Below are 14,233 nucleotides of genomic sequence, written 5' to 3'. Positions count from 1 at the left end.
CAGAGGCTCGTTCACCTGCGCATCTACCAATGTGATATATGCCATCATGTGCCAGCAATGCCCCTCTGCCATGTACATTGGCCAAACTGGACAGTCTCTACGTAAAAGAATGAATGGACATAAATCAGACGTCAAGAATTATAACATTCAAAAACCAGTTGGAGAACACTTCAATCTCTCTGGTCACTCGATTACAGACCTTAGAGTGGCTATACTTCAACAAAAAACCTTCAAAAACAGACTCCAACGAGAGACTGCTGAATTGTAATTAATTTGCAAACTGGATACAATTAACTTAGGCTTGAATAGAGACTGGGAATGGATGAGTCATTACACAAAGTAAAACTATTTCCCCCTGTTTCAGAGTAGCAGCCGTGTTAGTCTGTATTCGCAAAAAGAAAAGGAGTACCGGTGGCACCTTAGAGACTAACAAATTTATTAGAGCATAAGCTTTCGTGAGCTACAGCTCACTTCATCGGATGCATCCGATGAAGTGAGCTGTAGCTCACGAAAGCTTATGCTCTAATAAATTTGTTAGTCTCTAAGGTGCCACCGGTACTCCTTTTCTTATTTCCCCCTGGTATTTCTCCCTCCCACCCCACCCCCCACTGTTCCTCTGATATTCTTGTTAACTGCTGGAATTAGCCTACCTTGCTTGTCACCATGAAAGGTTTTCCTCCTTTCCCCCCCCTGCTGCTGGTGATGGCTTATCTTAAGTGATCACTCTCCTTACAGTGTGTATGATAAACCCATTGTTTCTTGTTCTCTGTGTGTGTGTATATATATCTCTCCTCTGTTTTTTCCACCAAATGCATCAGATGAAGTGAGCTGTAGCTCACGAAAGCTTATGCTCTAATAAATTTGTTAGTCTCTAAGGTGCCACCGGTACTCCTTTTCTTTTTGAGAATACAGACTAACACGGCTGCTACTCTGAAAGCTTTATTTTTAGTTGCACATTTTCTTCAGCTGCTGCACCCTGCCAGCTCAGAGTAATGTGACTTTTCCTCTGCCTCCAGGAAAGCAACTAAATACAATGGGGCAACTGTGAAGTGTGAGCATGTCTAATGCATGATAATGTGTAAGCCTCCTGGCAGTGAGAGGAAATTCAGCACTGATCCATCTTTGTTTGTAATTTTTCTCTCCTCTAATGTCCCGCCTCTGTCCTCCCAAATTCACTTGGGAAATGGCAATGTAGAGCCTGGCCTGCTTTGATACACAAGTGAGACCTTCCAAGGAATGATGGAGCTTGTCTTGTTCTTTTTGTGATTTTACCACCATTGAATGGAGGGACTCAGTGACATTAGAAAGCCCAGATGATGTTTTTAAAGTTTCAAGTGGGTCCACTAAAATTCCCTTATCAGAGGAAGGAATCTAAAATGGCAAAATCCCTCCTCACAGCCCACTTCTGTAAGTTCTGTCATTCCTTTGAGTAGGATTCATAGGGCAACCTCCCTCTCAGATGGCTTTAGGATTCTGTTCCCATTGCTGGAGGATTTTGTCTTACTGGACACCTCAGTAAGTTAACTGGTTCCTGAGGCAAAATTTTCCCTCTACCTTCATCAAAACTGATTTGGCACTCCGTCTTTAGGGATATCCCAAAGTGATCCATCCTGCCAGAAATATTTTGATACCACAGGGCTCTTTTCAGTTCAGAGTCTAACCTCAGTCAGAGAGTATTAGGAATTAACTCATCTTGTAGTCAAGTTAATCTGTGGTCTGTCATTGTCTGTACTAGGACAACTGGCTCCAAACTCTACACAGTTAATTTGGGCTTTTCCCTCTTTCATTCATTTGGTTGCATCATCCACAAGAGGATTCCCATGTCTTCATAGTGGGTTTCTCAAGGTCAGCCCTGGATTCTTCCAGAGTATGATTTTCTTGCCAGAGGATAATTTCAGGGATATAATTCTCACAGGTGTAGAAGGGATCCTGCTTCCTTGTCCATCAACGCTTTACTACTTCAAAGTGAGACAGAACTCCTTTGTCTTTCTGATTCCCAAGGTACTGCAAAAGGCAAGAAGTTCCGCCTTAGGCTCATAAATTTTGTTCTCTTCACAAGAGCACTATTATAGGGGGCTTGGAGGGCTGGGCGGCCAAGTGGTTGGAGCATTTGATTTTCGGCCTCCTTGCTTGGTCAAGTTGCCTCAGTCTTTAAGGCTGGGGGAGAGAGGTAAAGGGACCTGGGCCCTTCCACTCCACCAAGTCCCAACCTAGGACCCTGTCAAGGCTGATTCCCCACTCTGGCACTTGGAGTGCAGAAGGTAGGGGCCCGCAAGGATTCTAAAAATTAATACTGGCCACTCCAGGCTTTTATTAAACTCCCAAGGTTACAGTTTCTCTCTGACCTTGGATGGGTAGAAGCTGCCACCACCCAAATGCAAAAACCCCTTTGAAACCAGAAAGGCGCATTTGGGAATTCCTTCCTGTGGGGTACCCTCAAGCCCTTTCACACACCCCCTCTAGGGAAGAGCTGAGAAAGAAAACACAGGAAATCAACTGTTGCCACCAGCTAATTTAACAACATATGCACAAACATCTTAGGGCACCAAAAATCCAATCCTGTTCTTAAAAAAGGTAAATTTTGTTAAAAACAAAAAGAAAGAAAATACATCTGGAACTTAGGCTTTTGCTAGATTTAAAAAACCCACTTATAAAATTTAAACATCAAGAATAACCTTCTTGAGGTCCAGCTTAAAGGTTCCAAGCAAAAAAAAAAAAATCATTTGGGTTTAGCACAGAGGAGTCCACAAGCCAATAAGAAATAAACCTGATTGTGTCTTTCTAGACATTTCCTAATTTATTTACATATCTGGGGGGTTCAGATAAGCAATCTCTAGGTATGATCTGATAGTTTTTCATATCTGACTTAAGCTTCTCACAGCATAACTGCTCCCTGTTCCCTCTGTCTGTGTGTTCTCCGGGAAAGAGGGGAAGTTTTTTCTCAATTTAAAAAAGTTCTAGCCCTCCCATTGGCTCTTTTGGTCAGGTGTCCACTCCTTTCCTTTTACCTGTGGGCTTATTAACCCTTTACAGGTAAAGCAAAAAGAGAACAATCACCAAGAGGGATTCCATAGCCAACTGGCTGGCTGGGTGTCCACAAAAGGGAGCTATCCCCCCTCTCATTTATCACAGATCCTGAGTAAGGGAGCCTACATCCACTGTCCTGGACTACTTCCTACTGCTGTCCCATCAGTTTGGGGCATGGCCCCTATAATCCAAGTTGTAGTGGCAGCTTGTCTCTAGTAGAGTCCCCTTGTGGATCCTGAGTAGCATCCAGTTGCAGCCCGAGGTTCCTCCAGGCAGGGCAGCCGTACGTTTGGTGGTGTCAGAACCCCACAATGTCTCCATGATTTGGTCACCCAGTTCTGTCTCAGGCTGGGTGCTCCTAGGTCTTATTCTCAGTCTCTGGCCAGAGGGACGGTGCTTGTTCCCTGGTGATTGCCTTGGCTGGCAGGCTAATGATCCTTCCCTCAGGTAGGAGGCAGTTAGCTCCTGCTTCTTCACCAGTCAGTCCCGTACTGAGCCAAATTCTTTCCTTTTTTCTCCCCTCCAGGCCTGGGTTTGGCTGCAGCTATAATGAAGCAGGGCTGGCTGAGCCCAAAGGCTCTTTTTAACCCTTTCCATGCTGGTGAGCAGTTTTTCTGCTTCATCACAAGCACTCTGTTTCTTTTCCTTTTCAAGCAGAAAGACAAGGGAGGTTTCTTCACCTAAACCCCATCTTCTCAGGAATTTGCTGTGTGATTGTAAGAGCCCTAATAGCCTAAGGTGCTCTTCATTTTACCAGAGAGGGGAAGCAGGTCACTCTGAAATCCCTAGTGCCTTGTACCAGGAAAACAGATGATCTAACAATGCAAACATTTCCCTATCTAGCTTGGAACTGCAAGCTTGGCATACTCTTGTGTAGATATGCTCTCTTCATACTCAGTGTTTTGTTAAACAGCTTCTCCATTGGTTCATTCATAGATACAGCTTACATTTCTTTATACTTTTTTAATGTACTGTAAAGAATACAACCTTGCAAACGGAACCAGTTAATTTCTCGCATCAAGTGTAAAGCTGGAGGAATACCGAAGAAATGAGGTTTCACCGAACTCTTGTGTAGCCAGTTTTTCACCCTTATTTGCTTTGAATTGATGATAATGCTGGCAGGATAAGAAATGAAAATTCCTGCTCCTCCTCTTTTTTCTTTTCCTCTTCTTCCTCCTTTTCCTTTTTTTTTTTTTTTTAATTCTTACTACAGTAAAACGTGGAATTTAATCCAACTTGACACTTTTAACAAGGTTAAGTATTGCAGGCTCAGATAACGAGACAAAACATAGACTCTCTTTATCAGATACCACTTCTGTTATTAAAAACTAAACATTTGCACATTCCGTAGGTTATGTAAATCCCAAAGAGATTATCTTTGCACATGTCTTGTGTTGCATGAGTTCACATTGTTCTGTACTACAGAAGAACATGGCTAACTAATAAAACAGATGCAATGAAGGTACAGAGACATAGAGGAAGGCTTCCCACAGTTGTGGCATGCAAAGCACACAGAAAGAAGGTGAGCCATATACCCAAATCCTGTCCCCATTTTGGACCATATTCTCTGGCCTGCTCTGCTCTCTTTTTGGTGCTCAAGTAGCACAAAGTGAATGGAGACTGCCAGTCACTCCCCAGCTGATAATACCTCTGCATAGAAGAATCCATGAACATGCACAGATACTATATGTTTTATAAATCCCATAAGAAAAGAGCTTTGGGGAGAAGTTTGAAGGAGGAGAGTGTGGAGGTGCAGGTAAGAGAATCCAGGAACAGGAGCATTTAGCATGGAAGAAAGGATGGAGATGGAGATGAAGTGGAGAGGAGGACTAACTTAACATCCTGGAGGGAGGGAAGAGGAAGCGGAGGGGAATAGGAGAAGATGGCTGCAAAGAGGTAAGTGGGAGATGCTAAGTAATGTAGGTACATTTGATATTTGGGCTTAAGCTACTAAATTTTAAATCAGATTTCAAATACCTCAATCTCTGGTTGTGTTCAGAGCTGGGGGTTTTGTTCAGTTCCAAAATTCAGCTTCTGAAATCCCTTCTCCTCATCTGGAAAATCTGGTGGAGCAAGGGTTTTGGGGTGGTTTCATCTCTGGTGTCAAACCATTAAATAAATCACATTAAAATACTTTCCAAGAAATTGTAAGATAAATAACAGACACCTAGATTTAAAACAAAAATATTTCTAGCTGCAGCAGTTGGTAAATGCAGGCAAAATCTGCAGTCTACAACTATATAGAATTAATAGCTCTCAGAGATTTTTCTCTACAGGTAATTGTAATCCCTTCCCATCATAAACACACACCTTTAGTCTTAATTTTGTGCTCCTATATGTGGCAGAGATCAGAGTGGTCCACACAGGGTAAATCACTGAAACCCTTCAACTGCCCCAGCACTAGATGATGAATGTCTGTGTAGCAGTGAGCTATTGTAGTGACCCACATCCTGAACCATTAGTTAAGTTTCCTTTTTTTTTTGTCTGACAGATGTGAGGGTTCCTGAACCTACACCTTATGAGCTATTTCTTCTGTAGGAAAATTTGTCTCTTGGAAATGTATTTTCCCTGTTTAATTCCTGATCGTATCAGTAAAAAGTTTTTAAAGGGCAATTTTACATTTCTTGTGTCCTCTTAGGAGTTCTTTACTGTTCAGTTGTTTATTTTGTCTTCTTTGGCTTACCTTTTGTTTTCTGCTAACGGGCTTTGTTTGTGGGGCTATCCGTTTTTTCTTTTCAGAGAACTATCCAAGTTGGAAGGGTTGCCACATGGCCTTTAATCATTGCTCCTCATACTTATCTTTGTCAAATGAAAATATCACCATGGAAAATATCACTTCTGGGAGCATCACGGCTGTGCATGCTACATCTATTGCTTTAGGGTTGCTCTGGAGCCCTCAGAAGATGAGTGGAACACAACAGGTCTTTACTGTTCTGCCATGAAGCATCTCATTTTGTAAGTTCAGCTCCAAGCTGTTGTGGAAGATCTCTGAATCTCTGAAGAATCTCTAAAGATTCTCTGAGGGTTCAACCAAATTCATATCAACAATCAAAATTGTATTTATGGAGTGTTTGGTTTTCCCCTTCATTGGATCGAGTAACCTTCTAATGGATCCTAAAGGGTTTCCATGACAAGATCCCAGAATGCCCAAGCAAGGTGTTACCTGTCAGACTGCTTCTTCTGTTTAACAAATCTTTGACTGCAGATGTGACAGGAAGAGACTCCCAAATTTAATGTCAGTCCTGACTCCCTTTGAGACCTTAGCCATATCACATAACTTCTCTCCTTATGTTTCACCCTACCTGAAAGAGGGGTACTACTACTTCCCTTATCTCAAAGGTGCATTATGGGAATTCATTAATTCTTGTGAGGTGCTGCGAAGATGAAAAGTATAAAAAGTGCAAAGCTAATATTGGTGGCCATAGCATTAGAGGTTCACACAAGAAGCAGGCTGAACCAGAACTCCAGTCAGAGTCCTCATTGGGCGCTAATAACCCTCCAGGTGGAATTCAAGTACTTGCTTTTGACTGGTAAAGCCTTAAATGTTTTTTTGATCTTGAAAAAAGAAAAGGAGTACTTGTGGCACCTTAGAGACTAACAAATTTATTAGAGCATAAGCTTTCGTGAGCTACAGCTCACTTCATCGGATGCATTTGCAAATGCATCCGATGAAGTGAGCTGTAGCTCACGAAAGCTTATGCTCTAATAAATTTGTTAGTCTCTAAGGTGCCACAAGTACTCCTTTTCTTTTTGCGAATACAGACTAACACGGCTGCTACTCTGAAATTTTTGATCTTGGTCTCTGAGAGATTGGTTCTGCTCTGCACAGTTATAGGCAGTTGAGGTAACTTCAGAGGGAGCCCTCCTGATACAGAAGATGCATGTTACATGAAACCATAGCCTTGGGTACTGGCAAAAAAGAAAAACAAGGAAAATAAAGAGAAACAAAATAAGTCTCCTGCCCTTTTAAGGCATGGACCTCTCCAGATGGAGCATTTCTCTGTCGTGGCCAATCTATGCAGAGTCGGGACTGAGATCTTCCTCAGCCTGATCAAACAAGAGTCAAACCAAGGAAGGTTTGCTTCAGCCAGGGTTCCCTAAAGCTGGGGAAGAAGGAAAAGAGGAAAAAAACACAGTCTTTAATGTAAAGCTTCTGGGGAATCATCTTGCTCTTCTGCATAAACAAGGCAGTCAGTTTACCAGCTTCTCCTTGCTTATTATTAATATTAGTAGTAGCAAGTTGTAGCATCTAGAGGCCCCGAGCAAGTTCAAGGCCCCATTCTACTAGGTATTGTATAGACACATAGGCTGAAATAGTTCCTTCCTGAAAGAGCTTACAATCTAAATAGACAAGAAACAGGCACAAAGACTTGCCCAAGGTCACCTAGCAGGTCAGTGGCAGAGCTCGAATAAACCTCCTGTGTCCTCATTCAGTGCCTTATTCACTGGACCATGCTGTCACATCTTCCTGGAATGGATTTGGTCAAGGAGTACCCTGAGCCAGTGTCTTCCCCAGGCTATGAGGAGAGAAAGAGCACTTTGGCTTTCTCTCAGGAGTCTGTCTCCAGTATATCACACCTTCCCCTTTATATCCATGCCACATTGAGTCTCTCTTTCCAGCAGGCAGGTTTAGCAACTTCAGGGAAGCACAGGTCCTCTGCCTGGTTCCTTTCTTAGAGAGTTAACAGTGGGGCATATACATCCATTTCTAGGGATGCTAAAAAGGCATTTTCCATGAGGGGCCTTGGTTTTCGAACTTGTTCCCCAATCAGTTTTCTAGAGCCTAGATCTGTTAATTGTCTGGGCACTCTGCAAACCTCATCATCTTTTTCCCCTGGCGCACTAGGGTGGGAGACATGGTGATGAGCTGGAACATGGAGAATCTTTTAGTAAATTATTGTTATTAGGAGACTGGCTTTTTGGTTATTAGAACTCAGTGTCATTAGAGGGTCCCATTTTTTGCATGTTGTATTATCTGCTTTAATTGTTGTGAAGCATCCAGAATTTGGGATGAGCGCTAAAAAATTCTGAGCAAATAAAACAGAAAACAAATACCTTCTCAGAAAGGGAGTATGCATGTTCTTGTATGAATACTTGGGAAGGAGTCCAGTCATCAGTTCCTAGTGCCATTATGATGGAGGAGTCTCTAACAAGTTACCCCAAACTTCAGTTGTCCTGTCCAGACAATGGAAATACCCTGCCTGATATGGCTTAGGCAAGAATTGTCTCTCCTCTTTCAACAGTTCAGAGAGTAGCTCATATGATAAAACAGAGGCTTCGTAAACAAAAAGCAGATTTAAGACATAGAGACAAATCGTGGCCTGGGGTATTTACACACAACTTTAGTGGCAATTGCTTGTGTATATCAAAGGGCAAAATTTGCTCTTAGATGTTCAAAATGCTTCTTGAAAAATACACAGCTGTTCCCTTCATTGTAAGGGTAAGAGAGCCTAAAAAAAAGTCTGTAATTCTAGCTGTAGTGTGCCTGCCTCACTCTCAATGAGTTACAGCTGGCTGGTCATTTGAATTTCCTGTGAATAATATTCTGCTCTGAAAACAGGATCAAGAGACAGCACTGATGGTCTCCATAGTAACTTTTATTTGTGTACTGAAAAACTGACTGTTTGTTTTCAGGGGAATTACATAGGTATGTGATGTTAGCTGTCTTTTTGGGTAAAACTAACACCCACTTGATGAAATCAAACTTAGAAAAGATCCATGAGACTTGTTTTTCATTTCAATTTGAGTGTTGCTATTGAATGATTCAGTCAATAACTTTTATAGGCTTTTATTTTTAAACATTGTGCCTAGTGTTTAATCATTTAATATGCATTTTTAGTGCATTTTTGCTGTCCATTTAAAGGTACAGAATACTTAAGTTTCTGCACTGATCCACATTTCCCTATTCAGATTTTTCTGTTCAGAGTTTTCAGACCCAGGAACCTAGGTGGGATGGGGTAGGGTGATGTGTATTCTAAGAGGTTGTTCTAGGAAGTAATGTTTTTTTTAAAAAAAAAAAAAAAACAACCAGTCTAATTCATATGAGAAATCTAATTGACTTCTAACTGACTTCATTTGACTTTGCTGAACTAGAGGCAAGGAATGTGTCGAAGGTGATTTGGTGCACAGTGCATCTCATCTTCATTTCATCTACCTGTAGGTCAGTTACACAGTTGTTGCAGAAAATATCGACAGATGTTAAACTTGTCAACATCCAAGGAAGATGACGTTAACCAAACTTCTGTGTCTTGGCACCAAACACAAATAAAGTTTTTTGCAAGAACTAGGAGAGGTTTTTCTGTTTGGAAGTAAGAAGTTCTCCGCCTTGTCTGTCCTCACCTTGGAAGTTTTGGAGAAAAGGACAATCAGGACAGTTGGGCCTCCTGTTTAATTCACTTGTAATGTTTTGGGGATTCATAGGTTCACAGACTTTAAGGCCAGGAATGATCACTGTGATCATCTAGCGTGACGTCTTGTGTAATACAGGCCATAGAATTACACACAGTAGTTCTTGCAACAGGCCCATAGCTTCTGATTGAAGTACAGCATATCTTTTAGAGAAGAGAGCTGCTCTTGATTCATTCCTTAAGGGTTTGAGAGTGTATCTGAGTGGACTACTTGCCCTCAAGCCTGTAAATGTGTTAAATCACTATAGGGTTTTCTGAAAAGCCTAGTGTTTGCACAGCATGAGCAGAGGACTTAATTGAAATATTTTATCATATGGGACTCTGCAAAAGCTTACAACCAGCACGGTTTATTAGCGCCTTTCATTTTACCATGTGAGTGTACAGTGTAGCACAGCTCCACCCAATGGACTTTCGGGTGTTCAGAGAAGAGCTTCTGAAATTAGAACAAAGATCAATTTTCGCTGGCTCCCTAGAGATCGTCCCTTTGGATCTTTGCAGTCTGCGGAAAGAGAATATTACAGTAGTCAGCTCAAAACAGAGAGAGATTTATGTTGAAATTCTAAAAAGGAACATGCCAGAGACTCAGTGATGAGGATGTCCAAATAAGATTTCTATGCCAACTATTTACTGAACTGTCTTAAAAGATATGTCCTATGAGTCAGAAAATCAGATGATTACTAAACCAGGGCAAAGTGATAAAGTACAAGATTGTTGCTCCAAACTTTGAGAGTGATAGTAACAACTGTAGGCCTGAGAAACAAACAAACATAACATGACAATAATTGGCAATCTATGTTGTCACAAACTGAGGGACCTAAATAAATGGCTGAGTTTTCAAAAGTGCTGAGCACCCAGTAGCTCTCAATAGAGTCATTTATTTAGGTTTTTGTTTAAATATGGATTTAGAAGCCTAATTTTAGGCTCCCAATTTTAAAAATCTCAACCTAGGAGTATTTTTTTTTTGAGGGGGGGGGAGTTTGGAGAGGGAATGATTTAAAAATGTGTGTGGGTGCATTTCCTGGGGGGGGAGGGGAAGGAATTGTTGGAGGTGAAGAATATAAAGAGCCATTCCCCCAACACACATTGAAAAGGAAAAAGGTTCCTACAATACATGACCACCATTTGAGTTTAGCAGAGCTAAATACGGGTTAGCATTTCATCCGACTCTAGCTGTGCTCCTCCTGGGACGTTGTGATAGCGTAAAGTAGCATGTACACTGTGTCTCATTGTTCTTTCTTTAGAAGTCTATTATAATTCCTCGGAATCAGGAAGCTGCTTTTACTACACGGGGATTCTTCTTGTTTCATTTCAGCTCTATGATGGACCCAATGCCCAATCCAACCTGATAAACACTTTCTGTGGAAGTACTGTTCCCATTGGAGGGAATACCACAGGCACCAGCCTTCATGTGGTGTTTTACTCTGATGGAATAGCCTCTAAACAGGGGTTCCAGATGCTGTGGCATGTAAATGGTAAGCTATCCAGAATTTCTCTGTCACTTTATAATGAATAATTCCTTCTTCTCTACAGTATAATATGCTCCAAGGTTACTTCAGCTAATTGCATGTTACTAGAAATAAACCAGATATAGGTATGAAAACAACACTTTTCCCTCCAACTTTATAATGGATTTAATACTTAATGTTTTCATGCACACGCAGAAGCACACACATATGAAGGGATCTGCCTTACTGGCAAACTAATTAATTATAGGGGCCATGGATTGAGTGTACACGGTAAGTGAACTGGCCTGTCTGAGCTAGAGGTAATTCCTTTGGAACAAAGGTGAGCTGCATTTGCAGGGCAGTGTGGAAAAGTATGCATGGCTTCCCCTGTGCTGAAAATCTTCTGTGAAGGGAGGACTTAATATTTCATTAGAGATGAGCCCAGTGCTACAACTTTCAGGCCTGGATCTGGCCTGGATTTCAAACCCCCAAGTTTGGGGTGTATGCACTTGGGAGTTCAATTCCAGCAGCTCTCTAGTTTCCTTTGCTGACATTTAGTTCCTTCTATGAGTAGTAAATTCACTTCAGTCCTCCCCCAACCCCTTTCTCGCTACAAAATGGCATTGGCTGGGCTGTGCTCAGGGTGCTTTTGCCGTGTACCCACATGCAGCAGAGGCTGCCAAACGCTTGTTAACTCGCCAAACATGCATACCCGTTAATAAACCAATCTGTTAATCACTATGTTCACGCAAGCTATGTTTGCATTTTCTTAGGAAGTGAGGCTACAACTGCAACTTTATCATTGTGCCCATTTAACAGCAATATTCACTATAACCAGATTGAATCTTACGCCTTTGTACATCCCATCAAAGAGGATCCGACCTTGGAAAGAATTAAATAGCCACAGTTGCCCTGTCTGCCTAATCAGTTCACACTATTCAGCTTTGACAGCATTGTAAAGCAGCTGAAATCGGCTGCGGAGGCCCCAGCACAGCCACAGACTGCTGTCATTTGTTGGCTCCCAGAGGGCTCTCTTTGACTAGACAGTCGAGTTAAGAATTCAAAGGAGGTCAAGGAGTGTTTTTGGGAAAAGGGTGACATATGCGAAAGGAGTGAGACCTTCGGCTGGACACAGCAGGGGAATTGCTACAGCACAAGGGTATGTTCTTATGATTGGGAGGTGAGGTCATCCTGGAGCTACACAAAGGAAGAAAAAGTGGAGCCTTTTGTGTGCAAAGAGAGATGACATCAGCTCCCATACAGTAGCCATGGTTTTTGTTTAACTTTCTTTGCTAAAACTCTGAAAAACCTGCCTGGTGCATAGTTTCCTCTTTCTCCCTCCCCGCATCCCTGAACTCTCCAAACTCAGAACTAGCTCTCCCCCACCGCCTCCACATTCCTCCTCTATTGTACATTAATTTCTGTGTCAGCAGCAACTCCTCTGCATTAGTCATAGAATCATAGAATATCAGGGTTGGAAGGGACCCCAGAAGGTCATCTAGTCCAACCCCCTGCTCAAAGCAGGACCAAGTCCCAGTTAAATCATCCCAGCCAGGGCTTTGTCAAGCCTGACCTTAAAAACCTCTAAGGAAGGAGATTCTACCACCTCCCTAGGTAACGCATTCCAGTGTTTCACCACCCTCTTAGTGAAAAAGTTTTTCCTAATATCCAATCTAAACCTCCCCCATTGCAACTTGAGACCATTACTCCTCGTTCTGTCATCTGCTACCATTGAGAACAGTCTAGAGCCATCCTCTTTGAAACCCCCTTTCAGGTAGTTGAAAGCAGCTATCAAATCCCCCCTCATTCTTCTCTTCTGCAGACTAAACAATCCCAGCTCCCTCAGCCTCTCCTCATAAGTCATGTGCTCTAGACCCCTAATCATTTTCGTTGCCCTTCGTTGTACTCTTTCCAATTTATCCACATCCTTCCTGTAGTGTGGGGCCCAAAACTGGACACAGTACTCCAGATGAGGCCTCACCAGTGTCGAATAGAGGGGAACGATCACGTCCCTCGATCTGCTCGCTATGCCCCTACTTATACATCCCAAAATGCCATTGGCCTTCTTGGCAACAAGGGCACACTGCTGACTCATATCCAGCTTCTCGTCCACTGTCACCCCTAGGTCCTTTTCCGCAGAACTGCTGCCGAGCCATTCGGTCCCTAGTCTGTAGCGGTGCATTGGATTCTTCCATCCTAAGTGCAGGACCCTGCACTTATCCTTATTGAACCTCATTAGATTTCTTTTGGCCCAATCCTCCAATTTGTCTAGGTCCTTCTGTATCCTATCCCTCCCCTCCAGCGTATCTACCACTCCTCCCAGTTTAGTATCATCCGCAAATTTGCTGAGAGTGCAATCCACACCATCCTCCAGATCATTTATGAAGATATTGAACAAAACGGGCCCCAGGACCGACCCCTGGGGCACTCCACTTGACACCGGCTGCCAACTAGACATGGAGCCATTGATCACTACCCGTTGAGCCCGACAATCTAGCCAGCTTTCTACCCACCTTATAGTGCATTCATCCAGCCCATACTTCCTTAACTTGCTGACAAGAATGCTGTGGGAGACCGTGTCAAAAGCTTTGCTAAAGTCAAGAAACAATACATCCACTGCTTTCCCTTCATCCACAGAACCAGTAATCTCATCATAAAAGGCGATTAGATTAGTCAGGCATGACCTTCCCTTGGTGAATCCATGCTGACTGTTCCTGATCACTTTCCTCTCCTCTAAGTGCTTCAGGATTGATTCTTTGAGGATCTCTAGTCCTGGGCCTGAAGCCCCACAAACTTTGGGGAGGTTTGGAGCTGAACTTCCTGGCCTGAGTGCAGCTGGGTAAGAATCAGCTGAACCAGAACACTGAATCTGAATGTCCTCGAACCCTGGGGAAATTCACATCAGGAGCTTGACTTCACAATGTGGAGTTGATGCCAACTTGCTGATACTGGAGCAAATGCCTCTTGCACTGATTTTCAACCCCTTTTCTCCTGTCTTTTGTAACCCCTGGCCCCTATTCTTGCTTGCCACAATTATCATATAGACACAATAAAGGTTCCCCATTTAGCCATCGCTCCATCATATATTGTAATATAAATGTATTAGCAGTGGTTAGTAACATGTGCATGTACCGCTGCCCTCTGCTGTATAGACTCAAACCTGCTTTAGGGTCTGAGATTATGGGCTAGTTCTCTCCCTGTTCCAGACCCTTTGGGTGTGGCAAAGGGACCAGGGAGCTGTCAGCCAACATGTAGCCAATATAGATGGCTCCTGTGTCAACTGCTCCCTTACCCTCCACCCCAGTGTAAGGGTATTTCAAGGATGGGAAGGAGCATAGCCTAATCTATTCCAGG

The 14,233-nt window shown here is 42.7% G+C and overlaps 1 protein-coding gene across 1 annotated transcript in view; it reads left to right on the top strand.

The window, feature by feature from the left end:
- CUBN (cubilin) overlaps nt 1–14,233 on the top strand; it is a 205,747-nt gene that overhangs the window by 72,568 nt on the left and 118,946 nt on the right. The window contains exon 28 of the mRNA XM_043509392.1: nt 10,747–10,906. Within this exon, the coding sequence (XP_043365327.1) occupies nt 10,747–10,906 (160 nt within the window). The remainder of the gene's footprint in view (nt 1–10,746; nt 10,907–14,233) is intronic.

The sequence above is a fragment of the Dermochelys coriacea genome, chromosome 2 (genome assembly GCF_009764565.3).
Source record: "Dermochelys coriacea isolate rDerCor1 chromosome 2, rDerCor1.pri.v4, whole genome shotgun sequence".
Lineage (NCBI taxonomy): Eukaryota > Metazoa > Chordata > Testudines > Dermochelyidae > Dermochelys > Dermochelys coriacea.
This window is presented reverse-complemented; position numbering and strand designations above follow the sequence as displayed.